General features: G+C 38.0%; 1 protein-coding gene across 1 annotated transcript in view; it reads right to left on the bottom strand.

Annotated features, from left to right (window-relative positions):
* LOC126419846 (uncharacterized) overlaps positions 1-23,844 on the bottom strand; it is a 360,616-nt gene that overhangs the window by 4,093 nt on the left and 332,679 nt on the right. Inside the window, 4 exon segments of the mRNA XM_050087100.1 lie at positions 7,829-7,985; positions 15,758-15,871; positions 18,571-18,785; positions 20,817-21,018. Coding sequence (XP_049943057.1) covers positions 7,829-7,985; positions 15,758-15,871; positions 18,571-18,785; positions 20,817-21,018 — 688 coding nt within the window.

Here is a 23,844-nt window from a genome sequence, read left to right as displayed (position 1 = left end):
ACACTAGGCCACAACAATCTGGCTTTTGTCAAAGTCTCTTAAGTCAGCATATTTCTGCATTATGTGCCACTTATCATCGCTTTTTTCATCTGACATTTCTTTCTCATTCCCTCCTTTCCTTTCTGTCAACTTCGGCAACTGTTGTAGACATAATGTAATGTTTACTTTGTTTATCATTGCCATTGCTCTACTTTGTATCAACACCACTATCACTGTAGCACTGTTATGAGTTAGTTGTCAACTAAGCAGTTCAACTATGCTCCGTAGCCTCGTGCTGTGCACACAGTTACCTCTAGTCCCATCCTCTGTTGCCATCAGTAGCCAATATTGTGGTCGCATGGCAGACAACATGTGGGGGCATCAAATGCTGTAATCATAATTTCCCTTTGTGACCTCACACTCAAGGGGTTCCTAGTGAGGTTGATAAATACGGTGAATATGATCAATGTTCCAATTAGTGATAAATCAAATACTTCAGTTTTTCCGCTTCAAAGCACTTTGTGGGCTTGTGCATCCCTCATCTTACATTGTTTCATCCAGTTTGTGGATTCTATGCTACTCTTCCTGACTACTTGTAGGGCAGCTGATAATATGAATCACTTTTGAGGCCCAGAAACCACTGACCATAACCTTTCTGGCAGATGAAACAAACTGTGTTTTTCGTACAGGACACCTGGCTTCCACCAACTGCTTGGATGGTTGTCATGGAACCAGTCCTCATCTCGTTTCAAACTGATGCACAAAATCGGTTAGATTCTTTTCAGGAAAGTTCTCCAATTGCTGAGAAATTAATTGAATTTGTTCTTGAGTAGCACGCACTGAATGTAGCATCTGACTTGCACAAAGTATTTTCATAATGAATTCTTTGAGTAAAATATCACCTGCCCTTTTTTCATATATACAAATGGTGTTACTTATTTCGTATATCATTTAATATCACTCAGTATCATATTGTTCATGTTGCCCAATTATAGCTTGTGCTCCAACTCTACTGACCTCATAGTCGACCGGGTGCTGAAACCTAGTCTTCTTTCCTTGCTATCTTTCCTCATTACTTTCAACTTAGAATTTCTGAATGGGGTCATCTCCAAGAAAAGTGTAGCCACATCTGAATACAACAGCGAATTTCCTAACTATTAAAAATGGAGGAGCAGACTCCTTGTAAGCCTTCACCATCTTTCAATAAGTTTTTGTGAACAACAACTGTTCAAATCAGAATTCTATGACTGCACTCTATTCCAGTTCCCAAACTTGAACCTACCACTCTTAGGATCAAATTAACAATTACCTTGCATCTTGCACAACATTGTAGCAGTCTATCGACCTGCCAGCACTTTCGTTCGGTAAGTCACATCATCTGTGTGTGTGGAGGGAAACATTCCACGTGGGAAAAATATATCTAAAAACAAAGATGATGTGACTCACCAAACGAAAGCGCTGGCACGTCGATAGACACACAAACAAACACAAATATACACACAAAATTCTAGCTTTCGCAACCAACGGTTGCTTCGTCAGGAAAGAGGGAAGGAGAGGGAAAGACGAAAGAATGTGGGTTTTAAAGGAGAGGGTAAGGAGTCATTCCAATCCCGGGTGCGGAAAGACTTACCTTAGGGGGAAAATTTTGAGGTTTTGGAGGGAGTGGAGCTGGAAGTGGGAGATTGAGTAGATGGGAGAGACTGGGTTTGTGTGCAATGAGAGGAGATTGAGGTTTGCTGGAAAGGTTGTGAAGGGTGAGTGAGTTGCCTTTCCGGAGGTGGGAAACCAGGAGATTGGATAGTTTTTTGAGGTGGAGGGTGGCATGCTGTTCTAATTTACAGTTGGCCTGTAGGAGGATGCTCTGAACAGCCGGTGTGGATGTGGGAGAGGAAAGATTAAGGACTTTTATTAAGGAACTCTGGAGATGGGAACTTGCCCTTCAGTATATCCTCTCTTCTCGTTATCCTCCAAGCCTCAATCTCCGCTAATTTCAAGTTGCCGCCACTCATACCTCACCTGTCTTTCAACAACTTCTTTGCCTCTACTGACATCTCTACCCAAACTCTTTGTCTTTAAATATGTCTGCTTGTGTCTGTATGTGTGGATGGATATGTGTGTGTGTGCGCGAGTGCATACCTGTCCTTTTTTCCCCCTAAGGTAAGTCTTTCCGCTCCCGGGATTGGAATGACTCCTTACCCTCACCCTTAAAACCCACTTCCTTCCGTCTTTCCCTCTCCTTCCCTCTTTCCTGATGAGGCAACAGTTTGTTGCGAAAGCTTGAATTTTGTGTGTATGTTTGTGTGTCTATCGACCTGCCAGCGGTTTCGTTCGGTAAGTCACCTCATCTTTGTTTTTATATGTAATTTTTCCCATGTGGAAATATATATTAAAAAAAGAAAAAAAAAAAAAACAGTGGTAATGATGCTCTCCTTACCAAGCTGAGAACTCTTCACCTTGCTCTTGTTACATTTAGATATGTGATCATCTATAAAGCAAGACATAAATCTATCACCTATCGCTTACAAGTGATTTACCAAACAACTGAAAAATAAAGTAAATGATTAATGAACTACGTATACACTTTGACCAGTCTCTCGTTGCTGCCCCAATTGAGTCAGAATGCTTGGAAGCTCAATTTTACTGCTGTGTAGTTAACTGTTTTCTGACAAGTTAAATATGATACTTCATGATCATCAGACCAGACCTGTTACCTCTGAAAAACTCTCTTCTCGATATTTCACTCTCCCAATTTTAAGTCTTTACATTGGTTCTACACTTGAAAAATGGGAGCATTAAAACAAGGTGGCAGCAATGTCACCGAATAAAAGTAGGAGGATTCTCTGTTATAATTACCAGTAATTTATCTATGGCTCCTTGAATGCCTCTGCATGATGGAGAAACAAAATAAGGTGCTCACATATGATAACTGTTGAATAAAATATTTTCTTTTAGACAACCATCATCTTAATTTTGATGGTCCTTATCAAACTAGTCTTCTTTGGATGCGACATATTTATCCTAATGTTTCTGCCAGTCTGCAGAGACATGCTAGAAACCATTTTTTAAAAGGCTCTTCGAAATCATTTCCACAGCCTTCACCATTGCTTTTAATGATGGAAAAGGAATTTAAAAAAGTCACATGGTGCTAAATTCAGACTATAGGTAAGGTGAGAGATGCATTTCACATTTATTTTTGTAAGCTATTCAGTAGCAACATTTGCAGTACATGGCCATTCATTATCATAGAGCAAGCATCCAGCGTGTCATGGATGTGCAGTCATTTGTGCTACACATGGACTTGCAAAGTTTTTGGGGTATCCACATAGTATTGTCCAGTTATTGATGTGTGTGTAGGTTCAATGAATATAAAAAAATGGGATAACCATAATCTGCAGAAGCAACCACTTTTGCTTTTTTGGTAGGGTTGATGGTGGTGATTTCCACACTGAGCTTTGCTGTTTGCTTCCAGGATCAAAGTTATCAGCAGTGATTATCTTTCAAAACCTCCAAAGCTTCCTCTAATGTCAACTTCAACTGCATGCAGACCTGCATGCAGAAGTCCCTTTGTTCGGGAATCACCAGTCTTGGAACCCACCATGCATAAAAATATCTGATTTGTAAATTTTCCATCACCTACTTTTGGGTGACACCCACTGAAATTTTCACCATTTCACAAAGTTTCATGTGGTTATTTGTCAACCATGTCTCACAATGACAGCAGTAGCATTGATGCTTTCTCCTGTAAGAGCAGTGACTGGAGCACTGGGTCCACCTTCCTTTGAAATTTGTTGCCTTCCTGTGTAAAGAATTTCAACCCTCTTTGAGCTGTGTTGTAGTGGGGCGGGGGAGGGGGGGGGGGGGAAAGAGTGCTAACAATGAAACTAATACAGCAGAGAGAGAGAGAGAGAGAGAGAGAGAGAGAGAGAGAGGGGGGGGGGGGGGGGTGTTAGACATTTAAGCTAACAGATTATCATAACATTAAATTCTTGCACAAGACATTATGGCCATAAAAAATTACAATCATTCTTTATTGAAATGGTATTACGATGACAAGAAAAAAATGTCAAAAAGAAAACCAACACCTTTTTAGTTGTTTCAGGGGCAACAGTCCATATGATTGACTGATCTGGACAAGTAACATCAATCAAGATCATCTTAATGTGTTGGTAATGTAAATGGTTGAAACCAAATGGAAACAACAGCTGTTATCTGTCCCGAGGGCATGCAGCTCTGCTGTATACCTTAATGAAGATAGCATCCTCTTGGGTTCAATATCCAGAGATAAAAATAGTCACCCAAATTGCTCTTTAGGTGCGGATTACTCAGGAGGATGTTATCAGGAAAAATGAAACTGACATTTGATGAAATCTTAGATCCCTTAATCAAATAGGCAGGTTAGAAAAATTTTAAGGAAATGCATACATTGAAGTTAGATATAGTGGGGACTGGTGAAGTTTAGTGGCAGTATGAACAGGACTTCTGATCAGGTGAATACGAAGTTCTAAACACAAAATCAAAGAGAGTAGGTCTACTAATAAATAATAAAATTGTATTTTGGGTAAGCTACTATGAGCAGCATAGTGAACACATTATTCTAGCCTAGATGGACATCCATCACAGTTGTAGAAGTTCAGATGACAACTAGCTCCACAGATGAAGAGACTGAAAGAATGTTTGACAAGATAAAATTATTGTGAGAGTTAAGGGAGACAAAAATTTAACTGTGATGGGCAACTGGGATTCGACAGAAAGAAGAGAAGAGGCAGCAAAGGATAACCGGCAGGAGAATACAGACTGGAGAAAAGTAATGAAAGAGGAAACTGCCGGGTGGAATTCTACACAGAGCATAAATTGTCACTTACACTTGGTTTAAGAATCGCGAAGGAAGGTTGTGTATGTGGAAGAGACTTGGAGACAATGAAAGGTTTACAATTAATAATGGTAGGCGATAGATTCTGGAAAGAGATTTTAAACTGTAAGACATTTCAGGGGAAAATGTGGACACAGACCATAATTTATTGGTTCTGACCTGTAGATTAGAACTGAAGAATTTGCACAAATGCACAAAATTGAAGAGATGGGGCTGAGATAAGTTGGAAGAACCAGAGTTGGTTGAGAGTTCCAAAGGGCGCATTAGGCATAAGCTGACAAACAAGCAAAAGGAATACAGCAGAAGACAAATCAATAGCTTTTAGAGATGGAATTGTGAAAGCAGCAGAGGATCGAATAGGTAAAACTTAAGGCCTAAGAGAAATCCTTGGATATCAGAGAAGATGGTGGATTTAATTTAGGAAAGAAGATAATATAAAAATGCAGCAAATGAAGCAGGCAAAAGGAAATACAAACATCTAAAACATGAAGATGACAAAGTGCAAATTGGCTAACCGGAAATAACTGAAGAGTAACTGTAAGTCCAGAGAAGCTTACATCAAAAATATCTAGAAGCCTTTGGAGAAAATAGAAGCACCTGTATGAATATCAAGAGATCACATGGGAAACCAATACTAAGCAGAAAAGAGAAGGCTTAAAGGTGGAAGGAATAAACAGAGGGGCTGCACAAGGAAATGAACTTCACAGCAATATTATAGAAAGAGAATAAGAATTATATAAAGCTGAGATGGGGTATGCTGCTGCAAGAATGAGACTGAGCACTGAAAGATCTAAACCAAAACAAGGTCCCTAAGATACATGACATTCCCACAGAATTATTGAGATCCTCAGTAGCACCAGCCATGACAAGATATGAGACAGGCAAACTAATTCCAAAAAAAGCAGATGTGAATAACATTGAACTATCAGTTTGATAAGTGATGGTTGCAAAAAAGTGACACAGATTATTTACAGAAGAATAGAAATACTGGTACAGGCCAACCCTGAGGAAAGTCAGTTTGGGTTCTGGAGGAACACTGGAACACATGAGGCAATACTGAATTGATAACTTACCTCAGAAGGTAAGCTGGAGAAAGGCAAACCAAGACTTTTAGATTTCGAGAATGACACTGTAGACTATACTAAACTCTTTCAAATTTTGAAGATGACAGGTAAAAATACAAGCAGGATAAGGTTATTTACAACCTGTACAGAAAATTAACAACAGTTCCAAGCATCAAGGAGCATGAAAGGGAAGTAGCGGTCGAGAAGGGGGGTGAGATAGGGTTGCTGCTTAACTCCAGTGTTACACTGAGCAAGTAATGTGATAAGCCAAAGAAAAATTTGGAGAAGTAATTAAAGTTCAGGGAGAAGAAATAACAACTTTGATGTTTGCCAGTGACCTTGCAATTCTGTAGAAGATAGCAAATGACTTGGAAGTACAGTTGAACAGACTGGACAGTGTCTTGAAAGGAGGTAAAAGAGGGACATTAATGAAACCAGGTAATGCTGAGGGAATTAGATTAGAAAATAAGACACTGAAACTAGCAGATGTGTTTTGCAGTACAGGCAGTAACATAACTGATGCTGGCCAAAATAGAGAGGATATAAAATGTAGACCGGAATGGCAAGGAAGAGTTTCTGAAGAAGAGAAATTTGTTAACATCAAACATAAATTTAAGTGTTTGTGAAATCTGTTCTGCATGCATTTGTCTGGAGCATAGCATTGTATGGAGGTAAAACATGGACAATTAGCAGGCCAGACACAAAAAGAATAAAACCCTTTGAAACGTGGTGCTACACAAGGATGCTGAAGATTAAATGAAGTACATCACTTAACTACTGAGGAGGTACTCAATAGAAATGGCGAAGAAATAAATGTGTGTAGCACAGTTTGACTAAAAGAAGGAATCAGATGATAGGACAGATTTCGAGATGGAAAACATTGCAGAGGGAGACCAAGACATGAGTATAGTAAGCAGGTTCAAATGGATGTGGGTTGCTGTAGTTATTTTAAGATGATGAGACTTGCATATAATAGAGTAGCATGGAAAGCAAATACCACAACAGCAACAGCAGCAGGGCAAAATGACATAGCCCTTTTGTATGAGTAATGCATGTGTAGGAGATGCTATAAAAACTTAACACACTTGTAGAGATAATTCAAATACAAATTGTATAAAAACAAAGATGAGGTGACTTACCGAACGAAAGTGCTGGCAGGTCGATAGACACACATACACACACAAACATACACACAAAATTCAAGCTTTCGCAACAAACTGTTGCCTCATCAGGAAAGAGGGAAGGAGAGGGGAAGACGAAAGGAAGTGGAAATTGTATAATTATTTACAAAGCATGTCCAGTGGGAAATAATACACAAGAACACTCCTTTGCTACCTATGAAGAATACCGAACACTGACAAATGCAATGGAGGATGGATCCACAGTTATATAACTGAAGATGCAATTGACCATGCCCATCAAATCAGCACCTTTATCGAAGAAGACAATGAAGTTTTTCTATTTATTTGGTTAGCATCAATGTAATAGTGTAACTCCTCAGTGAATAGGAAAATGTTTCCTGCACAGAAGCATGTAATAAGGATAATATGTGGTATCTACTCAATCCCTTTTTTTAGATTTCTTTAAACGGGGGGGGGGGGGGGGGGGGGGGGCGCATACTGAAAAAGCTTCACAGTACGTCCCCCCCCCCCCCATTACAGTCAATCACATTTTTAAACCAACAGTAACATTCATATATGTCATACCAGGGACAAATAACTCGGCTTTTTTGTGAAAAAGAGAGGCATAGAGTATTCAACCACAAAAATATTTGACCTCTTACCCAGTGATATGAAGAAGTCAATAAAAATTAATTTCAAACACAAACTGGAATCATACCTTCTTGACAAGACTTTTTACTACATAGAATAATTTCCTAACTCACTAACTAGCATGTAAATAAGTCATTACATACCTCCAGCAGCAAAAACACGAGGTACTGAAGTTGAATACTGTTCAGTAGGTGTTTCCACATTACTGCGAGGATCGAGATTCAGTTCCAATTCATTGGCAATGTAACGTTCTGGTCCCAGGAAGCCCATTGCAAGAAGCACCAAATCACACTTGTATACCTGTAACAAACATTCAGTGTTTATCAGTATGTCTGCTTAAGGTGCAAAACAGTATACTAACATCTGATATTGCTGGAGTAACTATGCACACAATGGTTAAACAGAACCAAATAGAGCTCTTTAATAAAATGATGAAACAGGAAACACCCACAGCATCTGTAATTTTCTTGTTTTGAATAGTCCCTTTGTGTGTCTCCCTTTTAGATAGTTCCTTCTACGTCCGCGCGCGCGCGCTTGTGCGCAAAAGAAAATAATTAGAACTGTGTGTGGAGTTGTTCTTGCAGGTATCTCTTCAAGCAGCTGGGCATATTAATCTCTGCCTCATATTACTTTTATTCTCTTATCAAATAATGGAAAATTCAGGATGGAATGTAACAATATTATGAAAAGGATAGTTGCTACTCACCACATAGTGGAGATGCTGAGTCACAGACAGGCACAAGAAGAAGACTGCCACACAATAAGCTTTTAGCCAACAAGGGCGGGCCACAGAGTCTTTAGCAGCTGTGTGTGTGTGTGTGTGTGTGTGTGTGTGTGTGTGTGTGTGTGTGTGTTTTGACAAAGACCTTGTTGGCCAAAAGCTCAATGTGTGACAGTCTTTTTGTTGTGCCTATCTGTGACTCAGCATCTCCGCTATATGGCGAGTACCAACTATCCTTTTCATTTTATTCTCTTATGAAATTTGCTATCAACAATCCACGTTTGAGAGTAACAGAAATATTCACAAGTACAACACTAGAAGAAAAAATGATCTGCTTACACTTTAATAAATGTGCAAGGGCTATCCAGAAAGCAAAGAGACATTTTTAAATAAAAAAATTAACAATTTGGAAAACCTAATTTTATTATACACATTTTAGAGGTACATTCTTCAGCTATTTTTCCACATAACCGCCATTCAAACTGAGGCATTTATCATTCCATGGCATAAGTTTTTCAATACCATCTTCATATTAATCTGCCACCTGCGATTGCAACCGCTGGTTTATACTTGCATGCACTTCGGCATCAGTATCAAAGTGTCATGTAGCGAGCCATGTCTTCATTGCTACGAAGAGGTGGTTGTCACTCAGTGCTAAATCCAAGCTGTATCGTCGATGATCAAACACCTCCCATCTAAAACCCTGCAGGAGCTCTCGAGTACAACTGGCCTTGTGTGAACATGCTTTCTCATGAAAAAACAAAAGTTGTGTTTGACAATATCTCTGAATTAATTGTTGTGCCACATTCAAAGAAATCAACACACAACTGACACACTTCACCGAAGTCACATCACCAGTTACGATGCAATCGTTAACTTTGTTACCATTTATCTGGTAATCCTCTTTAGTTTTTTGTGATCTTGCGTCAGGACTTTGGGAACCTACCTAGCACAAAATTTGTAGTAACCAAGCCACCTCCACCACAATTTCATGCACCAGACTCAGTGAAACTGGAGGAAAATGTTGCAAAAATTCTGTAATCGCGAAAAACAGTTGCTCCTTGCAGTAGATTTTTCATTAAGTTATGGAGTAAGATACGACTCGGCAAACGAATGGTAACAAGATGGGGAGCTATTAATATCAATGGGGACTACTCTGGAAAGAAGGTAGACCTGGCAGAGGCTGCATGTAAGATTGAGTTGGATGTTTTAGCTGTTAGTGACATTCGGGTAAGGGGTGAGAAAGAAGAGGAAGTGGAAGAATACAAGGTCTACCTGTCAGGAGTCAAAGCACGAATAGCACAATGGGGTGTAGGGCTTTACATCAGGAAAGAAATGGAACCCAGCGTAGCTGCAATAAGGTATGTAAACGAACGACTGATGTGGATAGATGTGACACTGTCTAGCAAGAAAATTAGGATTGTGTCTGTATATTCGCATGGTGAAGGGACAGATCAAGATAAGATGAATAGTTTTTATGATGCACTCAGTGATGTAGTTGTTAGAGTAAAGGACAAGGACAGTGTTCTGCTCATGGGTGATTTTAACACCAGGATTCAAAATCGAACAGTGCAATAAAGGGGCTGGAGTGGATGAAATTAAGTTGGAACTCATCAAATACAGTGGAATGTCAGGTCTTAAATGGCTACACAGGTTAATTGAAATGGCGTGGGAGTCGGGACAGGTTCCATCAGACTGGACGAAAGTAGTAATCACACCAATCTTTAAACATGGAAACAGAAAAAGATCGCAACAACTACAGAGGTATCTCTTTAATCTGCATTGTGGGTAAAATCTTCTCAGGTATTGTTGAAAGGAAAGTGCGAGTATTAGTTGAGGACAAATTGGATGAAAATCAGTGGGGGTTTAGGACTCTTAGAGGTTGTCAGGACCAGATCTTTAGCTTACGGCAAATAATGGAGAAGTGTTACGAGTGGAACAGGGAATTGTGTCTATGCTTTATAGATCTAGAAAAGGCATATGATAGGGTTCCTAGAAGGAAGTTATTGTCTGTTCTACGAGATTAGGGAATAGGAGGCAAACTTTTGCAAGCAATTAAAGATTTTTACATAGATAGTCAGGCAGCAGTTAGAGCTGATGGTAAATTGAGTTTGTGGTTCAGAGTAGTTTCAGGGGCAAGACAAGGCTGCAACCTGTCTCCACTGTTGTTCATATTATTTATGGATCATATGTTGAAAACAATAGACTGGCCGGGTGAGATTAAGACGTGTGAACACAAAATAAGCAGTCTCGCATATGCGGATGAATTAGTTGTGATGGCAGATTCGATTCAAAGTTTGCAAAGTAATATTTCACAGCTAGATCAGGAATGTAAGGTCTATGGTATGAAGATTAGCCTCTCCGAAACGAAAGTAATGTCAATGGGAAAGAGAGATAAACGGATTGAGTGCCAAATAGGAGGAACAAAGTTAGAACAGGTGGACAGTTAAAAGTACTTAGGATGCATATTCTCACAGGATGGCAACATAGTAAAAGAACTGGAAGCGAGGTGTAGCAAAGCTAATGCAGTGAGTGCTCAGCTACGATCTACTCTCTTCTGCAAGAAGGAAGTCAGTACCAAGACTAAGTTATCTGAGCACCGTTCAATCTTTCGACCAACTTTGTTGTATGGGAGCGAAAGCTGGGTGGATTCAGGTTACCTTATCAATAAGGTTGAGGTTACGGATATGAAAGTAGCTAGGATGATTGCAGGTACTAGTAGATGGGAACAATGGCAGGAGGGTGTCCACAATGAGGAAATCAAAGAAAAACTGGGAATGAACTCTATAGATGTAGGAGTCAGGGCGAACAGGCTTAGATGGTGGGGTCATGTTACATGCATGGGAGAAGCAAGGTTACCCAAGAGACTCAGGGGTTCAGCAGTAGAGGGTAGGAGGAGTCGGGGTAGACCAAGGAGAAGGTACCTGGACTCTGTTAAGAATGATTTTGAAGTAATAGGCTTAACGTCAGAAGAGGCACCAACGTTAGCACTGAATAGGGGATCATGGAGGAATTTTATAAGTAGGACTATGCTACAGACTGAATGCTGAAAGGCATAACCAGTCTTAAATGATGGAGTACAGCAATTAGGGAAATTAAGAAAAGAAAGCTATTATAAGACAGTCTCACACTGTACATAACAAAAAAATACACTCAATTTATGTATAAAAAAGATAGATAAATACAGCAACTGCAATTTTTTTTAATCCGCAAGCAAACATCTTTAAATGTGGTATCTTATAATTATGTAAGAGCTTTGCAAGTACTGAAATTATATCTCTACATAATGTGAAGTGATTAACTTGCGGCCGGCCGAAGTGGCCGTGCGGTTAAAGGCGCTGCAGTCTGGAACAGCAAGACCGCTACGGTCGCAGGTTCGAATCCTGCCTCGGGCATGGATGTTTGTGATGTCCTTAGGTTAGTTAGGTTTAACTAGTTCTAAGTTCTAGGGGACTAATGACCTCAGCAGTTGAGTCCCATAGTGCTCAGAGCCTTTGAACCTTGATTAACTTGCTATTAACATGTTCAGGGTGTATTTCATTGAACAAATTTTCAATGTATAAAAATAAATAATACACTCAACAGTTTTAACTGATTTTGTCAGTCAACAGGCAACAAATCTTTAAATCAGTCTCAAATGGTGACAATGACAATTATTATTACAATGTTATGTAAGGACTTGGGGGTGGGCTCAGCCTATTTCATATTATTTTGATGTTTCGGTAGGGATCATACTGTTTGGTTATGAATTAACTATTGTTGGATTCACAGTGTGGGTGCACCTGCTGTGAACAACATTTGAACTGTTTTAGACAGAACTGAGCTGACAGTTTAAAGTTTGAGAAAATTTTATCATTGCAGCATAATTGTTACTGTTACTAAAATATTAATGGGTGCTCAAAGCCTCATACAGAAGTTTTGTTTAAATAACTGGGGATCTTTCCAAATCACAAGGAAAACTTCTGAAACAATGTCAAAGACAATTCAGTTACATCAAAAGACCAAATGAGCAGTGTAAGAGATGCTCATCAAAATGATGAAGTAAAGAAAGGAAATAAGAACCCACACCTCTCATCATTTTCTGTCAAAGCAGAAAGGAGTTAAATTGAAAGATGTCCCACAAGAGAGAACAAATATTGCCACAGAATAAGATAAACGAGGTCTCACACAAATAAAAGTAAGGACTGGTGTGGCTCAAACCCACTGACACATATGGTCAGGGAAACTTGGGATAATATGGCACGCAGATGGATCACAAATGGAGTTTGTAAGAAAAGATGATGATTATATCCAATTTCCATTATCCCTGTTTTACCTAAAAATTATATGCCACAGTCTATCTGCAAACCCACTGGCGTCGCAAGGAGCAGTTACAGGCTGTTCCACAAAATCGTAAGCCTCTCTATAGCATGTTTTTCAAATCATTGGTGACACTGTGTGCAGACAAGCTCTCTAGTATGTGTGCCACTAATACACAAACACTACATGGAAGTTAGTAACCAATACAACAAATGCAAATCAACAGAATCTATGTAACCCACTGAGGACTGGACTGCACACGAAATTCTTAGTGTTCTTGTATGGTAGTTGTTGCCTTCTTCTGGGAGGGCTAAACCCACAAGTGATGCTCTCACTGTAGTTTACAGTTAGACTGTATTGCAAATTTCTAAATATTTAAATGGTATGATTATATGTGCAACAATATTGCATCAAAATGTAGATACCTCAATAGTAACCCTTTCGCCACTACGGATGTGCTCTCTGCAGTCTATTCTGAGTAGTGCTTTTGTTATGGCTGTACTACTTGCCAAATGCTGGTGCCTGTGCTGAGTGATGGCACTGTGGTCACTATGAAATACTTAACTGATTTTAAGAAAACAATTAGTGAAAAAGTATTTTTTCTGCACATCTTCAAGTTTGATAAGACTCAAGACAGGACTGAATTTTTATTCATTGCATGCCGTAGTTAGTGCAATGCATCAAATTAAGTAAAACATTGCTGGAAATTTTAGTGGGTTTGCAGAGGTAAAAATGCATACTGTGAACTTTGCTTCTGGTTGATTTTATTAGCTCATATATCACGATGTATGAAATGTAGCTAAGATATCAAAATGTTTTTTAAAATTGAGAGCAGAACAATATCTCATTTCATTCTCGAGTTATTTATTTTCAAATCTAACGGATGGTCCACCCCTTTCCATCCCTGCACATTGCAGATCATGTGGTCTTAACAATCATCATATTTCATAAACGGTTCAAAATGACAAAATGTTTTTTTTTTTTTTTTTTTTTTTGCAAATGATTGCATGCACAGAGGCATATAAGCTATATGATAAATACTCAAATTTTTTTTATTAGCCCAGGTATGGAAGTAACTTGTCCTCAAGAGCGAGACATCGGCAGAATGGGATGCATAAACAAGTCAATAGCAGTTCAGGAAAACCCATGGACTGCATTTAAACACATCCTCAGGCCCTAGTGAGAGATGGATCATGATGAGTTAACTCGTCCACAGCAGTTAAAGGCTTAACTATGTCACATACCGTACTCCTCATTAAGCTGTATCTGCTAAGAACTCCCTCATTCACCACTGTTCTCTAACAATCAATACTTATTTACTTATGGAATTTTTCATAACTACTACTACTACTACTACTACTACTACTAAAACTTTTAGCTCTGTTCTATTCTCTCTCCCCCCCCCCCCCCCCCCACACACACACACACACACACACACACACAGCAGGTATTTCTGAGAATGTCAGAAACCTGTTCTTAAGTTTCATTAAGGCTGAAGTTATATCTTCTCCTGAAACAGTCGAAATTTTCATGTCTAGGCTGTAACTGAAGTGTCAACAGAGCAGGAACCAACGAATACAGTCTTACTTTGGTGTGCTAGTGGTAGGAGCGGCCTAGCCCTCTAGATGTCAAATGCTAATTGCTTTGAATTTGAATTTAATATTCAGCAACAGTTGACCCACCTGAAGTTGCTTCAAACATATACATGCACCGACTTCTATAGAGAACCAGTGGAGAGAGGAATATATTTGGTAACAGTGGATACTGCATGTCTCAATTAGACCACAGCACAGCCAGAGAGACAGGTTATCCTTATGGCCTTTAGAAATACTACAGCTTCATTTACTATAGACGGCTCAATACTGTAACACTGCAATGCACATGGGCCAATCTATGCTGATAGTCTTATGACAAATGCTCTGATCTGAGCTGGTGGCACACATGCCATTCCATCAGCTTTCATTGTCCACAAACAAACAAAAATACCTCAATCTGTGGTGTGCACTTTAATGACATATTTTGTGTTCTTAATGGCATTATAGAGAATAATACTGTGTTTCATTGGACATGTCCCACTCCCTTCTGCAGTGCTTGCTGTGTACCTGCTTTCTGCTACTGGGGTACCTGCAGTTTGGCAGCTTCCATTATTGAGACAAAATCATGGAATGTTCAATGAAAACAACATTTAATCTTGATTCCAATGTCTTGAGGGTAATCAAAATAGCAATGACTTTATCAGACATATTTCAGAGCCAACATGTTTAGAGACTCCTATTACAATAAAGGAAGTGGGGGTGTTCACATGTAGGCATCTGCAGAAATTTATTGATGAGGGAGAATAAATTGAATTTTTTTCATCCAAGTTTTTTACTTTGGATGAGTGTCATGCTAGAAGAAGTAAATATTATAGGTGACACAAAATGCTTCAGCTCAGATTAATGATTGTTATCCCTGATGCCTGAGAATTCTGTAATGAATACTCCAGACACCATAGGAGGAGGGGGGAATTCTATCTTGTGCATTTGTATGGCTCCACTTGAGTTGAAATAATGTACAGTGCTGTTACCACTCATTTCTCATTTGTGTACTGTCATGCATCTAATCATTAGTATAAAGTTCATTTTAATCAGATATATCCTTCTGGCTTTTTCTAATTTTCACTAACATAAGGAGACAGCATCCACTAACACATCAATCCCAAATTGCCTTAGGACAGTTTGAGGAATACACCACTAAAAAGACTGATTGCACTTCCTCCCAAGTCAACTTATTTTATTGAGCACATCTGGGATACCAAAAGCAAGATTGGCATTCCTTAATACCAGTTTCAACAAGTCTCTATGAATGCTTTTACTGAAACTGTCCTGATCACACAAAATTACGAGTTTTGACTTAGTCGTGGATGGCAACTGGATAATCATGTATCAGTATGGCTTCCCGATGCATTCAGTATCTTGTGGAGCTCATGCCACAACATGTTGCCGTTATAATTAGGGAAAAAAGCTACAAAGTTGGTGCATTTAATTAAACTGCTCAAGAGTGTATATATTACCTTCTCAGTGTCTGGGACTTCATCCATTTTCCAGCGACCTGTATCATCCTTGGTCCAATTGACCGTCACTGTACGGATTCCGCAGACATTGCCTTTACCATCGTCAAGGAACTCCTAAGGAAAATATGTATCCATTAAAAACTTGTATTTAATCATACCTGCAAAAAATATTTTGCTGCAAACGCTTTTACTGTGTTGTATAATGATTGCATGAGAGGAAACTACAATAAATAAATAATGCAGCTTTTATATAAGCGAGCCATTAGCAGTGCAGCTACTGTAAGCCTGAAAGTTCTCCCAATTGCTAAAACTTGTGAATGCCAAATTGTTATCCTTCTGGATAACAAAGGACAAAGATTATCCAATAGGTTAAAAGAAATTGTCCTAGTTTTTAGGTGAACTATGCTACAGGTGTTTCTACTGAGGGGAAACCTCTAATGTTTATGAGTCTACAGTAAGCCAACCAGATTTTTACAGAACTTCCAGTTTGCTTCTGAAGTGAAAGAAACAAAAAAATAGCTTTAAAAGCAAGGGACAATGAAATAGGAGGATAAATATGACATTTATTGCTTGTAATTGCTGGACTAAATTAGTAACTATGAATGAAAATAAAATTTAAGGAAATACTAAATGGAAAATCAGTTTGAGTTCTAGAAAAGTGAAGGCACAACACACGTAATGTAAAACTTCTGTTTAGTGTTAAAAAGGCAAAAAACCTAGATATCTTCACAGCAAAGCACAACACAACACAACACAACCTCACAACACAACACAGCACAACAATTCTTCAGTCGTACTACACATCAGATGCTTCAATTCTCCTCCATTCCAGTTTTCCCCCTGCCCATCATTCACTACCATACATGCTGTATTCTCAGAAATTAAGGACTGTGTTTCATAACAGTAGACTTTTTTTGGCCAGGAATGCACTCTTTGGCAGGACTAGTCAACTTTTTATGTCGTCTTTGCTTTGTCTGTCATTGGTTATTTTGTTTCCACTGTAGCAGAATTCTCTAACTTCATCTACTTTGTGACAACCAATTTTGGTGTTAAGTTTCTCTCTATTCTCATTTCTGCTACTTCTCATTATTTTTTGTTTATTTCCAGGTTACTCTCAGTCCATATTCTGTACTCACCAGACTGCTCATTCTATCCAACAGATCCTGTAATTCTTCTTTACATTCACTGAGGGTAGCATTGTCATCAGCAAATCTTATCATTAATATCCTTTCACCCTCAGTTTTAATCCCAATCTTATACCTTTCTGTTATTTCTGTCATTGCTTCTTTGCCGTATAGACCGAATGGCAGGGGCAAAAGACTGCACCCTTGTCTTACACCTTTTTCAATCCAAGCACCTCGTTCTTCATCTTTCAATCTTACTGTTCCCTCTTGATTATTGTACATCATGTATATCACCTATATTTCCCTGTAATTTACTCCTAGTTTTTCTCAAAATTTTGGACATCGTGCACGATTTCACACTGTCAAAACATTTTTTATAGACAGACACATTCTACGAGGGTATCTTGATTTTTCTTCAGTCTTACTTCCATTATCAAACTGCCTCTAGTACCTTTACCTTTCCTAAAGCCAAAATGATTGTCATTTTACAGATCCCAAATTTTCTTTTCCATTCTTCTGAGTACTATTGTTGTACGCAGCTTTGATGCACAAGATGTTACGTTGATTGTGCAATAGTTCTCTCATTTATCTGCTCTTGCTATCTTCAGTATTGTATAGATGATATCTTTCTGAAAGTCTGATGGTACATGCCAGTCTCTCAGAATCTACACACCAGTTGTATAATCATTTGGTTGTCAATTCCCTCCTCAATGATTTTATAAATTCTGACGATGTTATCTATCCCTTCTGCTTTATTTCATCTCAAGTCTTCCAGAATTCTTTTAAATTCTGATTAATACTTCCTTTCTGATACCAGTTTCTTCTTCTGTCAAATCATCTGACAAGTCATCCCCCTTAGAGAGCTCCAGTGTACTATTTCCACCTATCTATTCTCTCTTCTGCAGTTAACAGTGGAATTTAATGTTACCACCGTTGCTTTTGAAATCACTGAAGTTTATTTTGACTTTTTTATATGGTGAGTCAGTCATCCTAAAAATTATTTCTTTTTAGATTTCTTCACATTTTTCCCCGCAACCATTTCGCCTTTGCTACCCTGCACTTTCTATTTATTTCAGTCTTAAGTGATTTATATTGCTGTTCTCCCCTCACTCCTACAACCACTTCCCTCATTATAACAACCAACAGTCCTCAAAACCTTCCCATTCGACTGTCTCATCCTGTACTTCCAAAAGGCCTTTTAAATAATCGAAGTTAGAAATTCTTAGGCAAATGACGATCAAGTAGGGTCTATTGGAGTAAAACACAGTTTCTATAGGAGTAAATAGAGTGGAAAACCCAAAAAAGGCGAGCTCATGTTAAAAAGGAAGGCAGGGTTGCAGATTATTGCCAATATTGTTCAACTAAAGATGCGAAGAATGAAGTGAAAGAAAATTTCCCAGACAGGGTTAGAAGTACTAAGTGAACAGATACCAGTGCTAAAGTTTGCAATAGCCTGTTTAGCAGAAAGCTCAGAAAGTTCTTCAAGTAACTATCGTGCACCAAATCTGTATGGAAGTGAAACATTAACTGTTCGAGAAGAAGAGAAGAAACTAAAAGCATCTACATGTTAAGCTACAGACACATGAACATTGCAGTTAGTAGCTATGTAGTGGTAGAAGGTATTATCAAAGGCGGCACAAGGCTAATGGCTGTGAAAAGTATTTTATTTTACATCTAAATACAACTCACCTTACTAAGAGTGCTGAAACGACGCGGGTCACGCCCAAACTTCACCTGCACTTCCTCATGCCCATAATCAACCTTGAATACACGTGGGAACTGTGGCCAAGGATTATCCTTGCTTCGCCTTGCTGGTGGTTCTGGTAGTATTTCAAAGGTGGTAATTGATTTGGCACCTTGTCTAAGAGATGTTGCTATACAGTCACAGCCTGTGTCACCACCCCCTAGAGGCAAAGCCATAACACAATGTAACATATGTGGTTTGTATTATACTTAACATTTGAGAAAAATGAAAGGAAAATATTACAGATACTGATAAGATACTTCATCGAATAAGCTTGTGTTACTTAACAGACACAAATTATAATAAAATAATCAGTCTTGATAAAAGGAGACGTTTTATTTGTGGTAACCAGTTTCAGTCTTGAAACCCCATCCTCATACCATAAAAACCCCTGAAATTTAACAAATTTCTTTGAAAGGAAATCTGAAATTACATTATATTTTAACTATATACAGATTATGAAAACAAAATATGAAATTTTTTGTCCATCAGTGATATGCATAGACACTGAGTGGAGCTGTAGTGTATGCCAGATGGAACTCGGCAGCTGAGTAGTTCCACCCATTAATTGTATAGAAATACAATAGTGACATGCATAAAAATGTTGGAAACATATGTTATTAAAAGGATACAAATAAATATTAACTGCCAAATGCATTAAAATACCATTTGTAATAATTAGAAAGAAAAAGAAGAAAGAAAAGCAGGTTAAGATAAGAGAAACAGCCACCTATGGGCAATATGTAAAAGTAATCAGCCATAAAAGTCTTGTCACACAAAATTTTCGGAGTATGTAAAATTGATTCCATTCTTTTAGATTTCTAGAAGGCTTCTGGACACTATTTCTCATAAGCAATTTCTAATTAAATTGCCCACCTACAGAGTATTTTATCAGTTTTGTGACTGGATTCGTGATTTCCTGTCAGGAAAGACTCAGTTCACGATATTTAATGGAAACTCATCGAGTAAAACAGAAGTAATATCTGGCGTTCCCCAAGGAAGCGTTGTAGGCCCTCTGCTGTTCCTGATGTAAACAAATGATTTAGGAGACAATATGAACAGTCCTCTCAGATTGTTTGCAGATGACGATGTTACTTACCATCTTGTAAAGCCATCAGAAGATCGAAACAAATAGCGAAATGATTTAGAGAAGGTATCTATATGGAGCAAGAAGTGCCAAATGACTCTAAATCATTAAAAATGTGAAATCATCCACAAGAGCACTAAAAGGCATCACTATATTTTAGTTACATGAAAAATTGCACAAATCTAAAGGCTGTAAACTCAATTAAATGCTTAGAGATTACAATTACAAATACTTCAGCTGGAACAATCACACAGATAATGTGGAGAAAGCAAAACAAAGATTGTGATTTGCTGACAAAACACTTACAAAAAGTAACAGGTCTACTAAAGAGTCTGCCCTGTTCTAGAGTACTGCTGCATGGTGTGGGACCCACAGCAGATGGGACTGACGGAGGGCATAAAAAAAGGTACAAGGAAGGGCAGCTTGTTTTGTATTATTGCTAAATAAGGGAGATTGTGCCACAGATATGATATACTAAGTGGGGTGTCAGTCATTAATACAAAGACTTTTTTTGCTGTGGTAGAACCTTCTTATGAAATTTCAATCACCAATTTTCTCCTCAGTGTGTGAAAATATTTTGTTAGACCTACAGAGGAATAAATGATCATCATAAAAAACAGAAATCACAGCTCACATGGAATGACTTAAATAAATGTTCATTTTTCCTGCACTGTCAGAGTGAAATGGTTGAACAGTAGATAAGTAGCCTAAAGCTGGTTCAATGAACCCACTGCCAGGCACTTAATTGTGAATTGCAGAGTTATTATGTACATGTACATAATACAGGAAACAGAAACATCAGTGCAAAGATGTAATCAAAAATAATGCTGCCAGTTGCCCTGGACATGGACAGGAATGACTTTATATACATCAATATAAGCATCTGTGACTAGGGAGATGTCTCTTCAGACATATATCATCACAAGATATTCCCAGTCAGCATCGAGACAAAGACACCAACGCTTGTCGATGTACCATAACAAAATAATCACCATATAAAGGAGATGCTGAGTCACACTTAGGCACAACAAAAGGACTGTCACAAACAAGTAAGCTTTTGGCCAAAAATGCCTTCATCAGAATTACACAGTGTAAAAACCTCACCTATAACTATGACATCCTTATCCTTTGCAAGAAGAGCAGCTGCTGATTCTGTTGGCTGGTTACCCATTTGACGTTTCTGCCATGCTTCCAAAAATTCCATAGCGAAGTGAATGCCGTTCAGCTGACGCCCTGGAATGGGCAAGTCACGAGGCCATGTTGCACCCATGCAAAGCAATAATGCATCATATTCTTCCAAGAGATCCTGCAGAGGAAACGAAGAATTTAAACAACAACTTTGTGTTGCTCTTCATTTGATGTACCTGTATGTGCCAACTATTAATAAACACATTATTTAAGAGTACTAATCAAAAAATAGCTGACATATATAAGTATGTTTCTGCAAACATAGGCTGTGATGAATCAGTTCCTTTGAAGGGATCAGGAGGAGCAGAGGACAAAAGGGGCTGAGGAAGTAGGGGCTCAGTAACATCAATATAGAAATATTGATGGGTTCCAATAGCACCAAAGATCTAAATTTTAAGTGTGTCAGTGAGCCACATTTCCCCAGTTATATATTCCTCATTGAGTGCCACATAGAACTTGGGAAGGCTGCATTATGAAGAGTAAATTGGTAGCCCCAACCTTGCTAAGTCCTGAAGTGTGTCAGTTTATCACAGGTAATCCTGTACAAAACTTCAGTCCTCTTTCTTGGTTTTTCTTTCACTGTTTTTCTTTCTTTTCTCCTCCTCCTCCTCCTCCTCCTCCTCCAAGTCCCATTATCTTGTTGTTGTACATTTGAATAGTTACAACAGTTGGTGTTCAAAGGGCCTTCTCATTAGGTGTTGAAACCATTTATGTTGGTACTCTTTCACAACTTTCCTTAAATTGCTTTAAATAAGTGATCTCCAAAATTTTTGAATGTGAATGCTTAATTTGGCTAATTAAACTTGCACCTAATACATCACTTCTGCTGTTTCTGTTCTTTTCTTTCTTTATTCAACTAGCATACAGTATTGCATGTGGATTGTGTCAAGTGGAGCAGATGAAGGGAAATAAGATGCGTGCAGCAGGAGGTAGGGGTGGGAAAGTGCAGGAGGCAGGTGGCAGATGGGAATGTTGAAGGACAGGCAGTAGGTGCACGAGATACGAATGAGAAACGTAAGTGAATTCATGCACTGCACTAAAGTGGTAACATGGGGGATTGAATTGGGAGGGCTGTGTCTGTGTGTGTGTGTGTGTGTGTGTGTGTGTGTGTGTGGGAAGGGGGTGGGGTGGGAGGTGAGAGGACACACACTAACCTGAAAGGGGATTCATCCAAAAACCAGTGCAGTTTTCATTCAGATTTGTTTTTTGTATATGTTGATGACTCACTGCCTTTACTATCTGATGTCATTTCTTTTGTTGTATTTCTGTATCTTTTTCCCTTAAATCTGTGTTTCTGAAATAAACTGGCATTTCCCATCCACGTACTTCAGTTTTAATCCTGCTAGTCTACTGTTGCCATTGGTCTCATTTTATTCAGTGAAAATTTCATACTATCACTATCGTATATTTTGTTTCATTTCGTTTTATCTACTTACAAGATATCTTTTTCATTAGCAAATACTATAGTTTATTGTTGCCCACATTTATAGATTTGTGGCTGTCCTGTTTCTGTTCTTGTGATTTTAGCCACATTAAATAAGTCGCTTGCCAATTTTTAGATATAATAGTTAATGACTATCACTTTTAATTGTGACTTAAAAGTATTAATTAAATTTCTAGAAATTCTACATTTCACCAGTATTTTCCCTAATTTTGGTCTGTTAACCCTCTCATAAGTATTCTAATACTTTCAGGCCATAATTAAATATTGCATTAATACAAGATGATACCTTTCTAGAATCACAAATGTTCTTTCTGTCAACTACTTTGTACTATTGGTTGTATTTTTTATTTAATTATGTATGCATATACTTTGTATGCATTATTTAACATTGACATGCCTGTACGTGTTGGCAACTTTTTCAGTCACCTTATTAATGTTTTTAGGACACACTATTAATGAAGCCTATTTCTTTAGCCACAGATGTTATTTAACAGTCATACAAATCTCTATTTTTATGTTTATCCAGGGTATTCTGCACATCTACTATATTTACGTTATGAAATTCATTGATTTCACTATCACTTCTACCAAATACTGCTGTTTCACTATTGATACTTATATATTTGTAACAACTGATCCATTTATTTTGAGTTTATAATTCTCATAAATTTCCAGTCCCAGTTTTTGCACTTCCATCATTTAATATTCCTATCTCTTAAATCAGTTGCCAACTTGCTTAGTCTGCTTTTCTTGAATCTCCTAAGTACTGATATCCCCCTTTTAATGTCACCAATTTTCTTATTGTTTATCAATATTAAGATTATTTTCTTTTCAACTCGCACTGTTATTAAATTTTTCATTTAAAATTTTTAGTCTTATTTATTTCAGCATGTTTTTAGACCAGGTGCTTCATTAGCCATTTTAAGAAGTATTGTCCTGCTCTATATTACCTGTTAATCACCTAATAATACTGTCTAATCTTCTTCTGAAACCATCTCAAACTTGTCTGTTTTTAGACTTAACTAAATTTTGCTAGTTTCATTCATTTTATTACATACATTTTCTTCCTTTTAAAATTTATCTCCTGAGTAATTTAATTTTACCTGTGAGAAAATAGTGGTTTGTCTCTGCACACGCCTCACCCAAAAACACCTTGTATCAATATACCAGTTCACGTTTAATGCTGCAGTACCTCCCCCAAAAAAATCTAGTATCAATATACCAGCCCACTTTTTAATGCTGCAATCTATTACTGACTAAACCTCACTACTACCAAGTATAGGTTTTTACAGATGTGTATGAAAATATAATTAATTATTCTGGCGTTATGAAAGCACACCGGCTCAACAGTTTTCCACTGAATATAATTAACGTTCACCAAGTGATCAAATTAATTTAGGCATTACTACTTTTCCAGTACTAGCAGTGAGGTCTAGTTAGATTTAAATAGTACATTTATAAATTATGTTCAGTGATTCTTGAAGCAATTTATGAGACTTT

Source organism: Schistocerca serialis, chromosome 9 (genome assembly GCF_023864345.2).
Source record: "Schistocerca serialis cubense isolate TAMUIC-IGC-003099 chromosome 9, iqSchSeri2.2, whole genome shotgun sequence".
Taxonomy (NCBI): domain Eukaryota; kingdom Metazoa; phylum Arthropoda; class Insecta; order Orthoptera; family Acrididae; genus Schistocerca; species Schistocerca serialis.
Note: the sequence above shows the minus strand (reverse complement) of the source record. Positions and strands in the feature narration are given on the sequence as shown.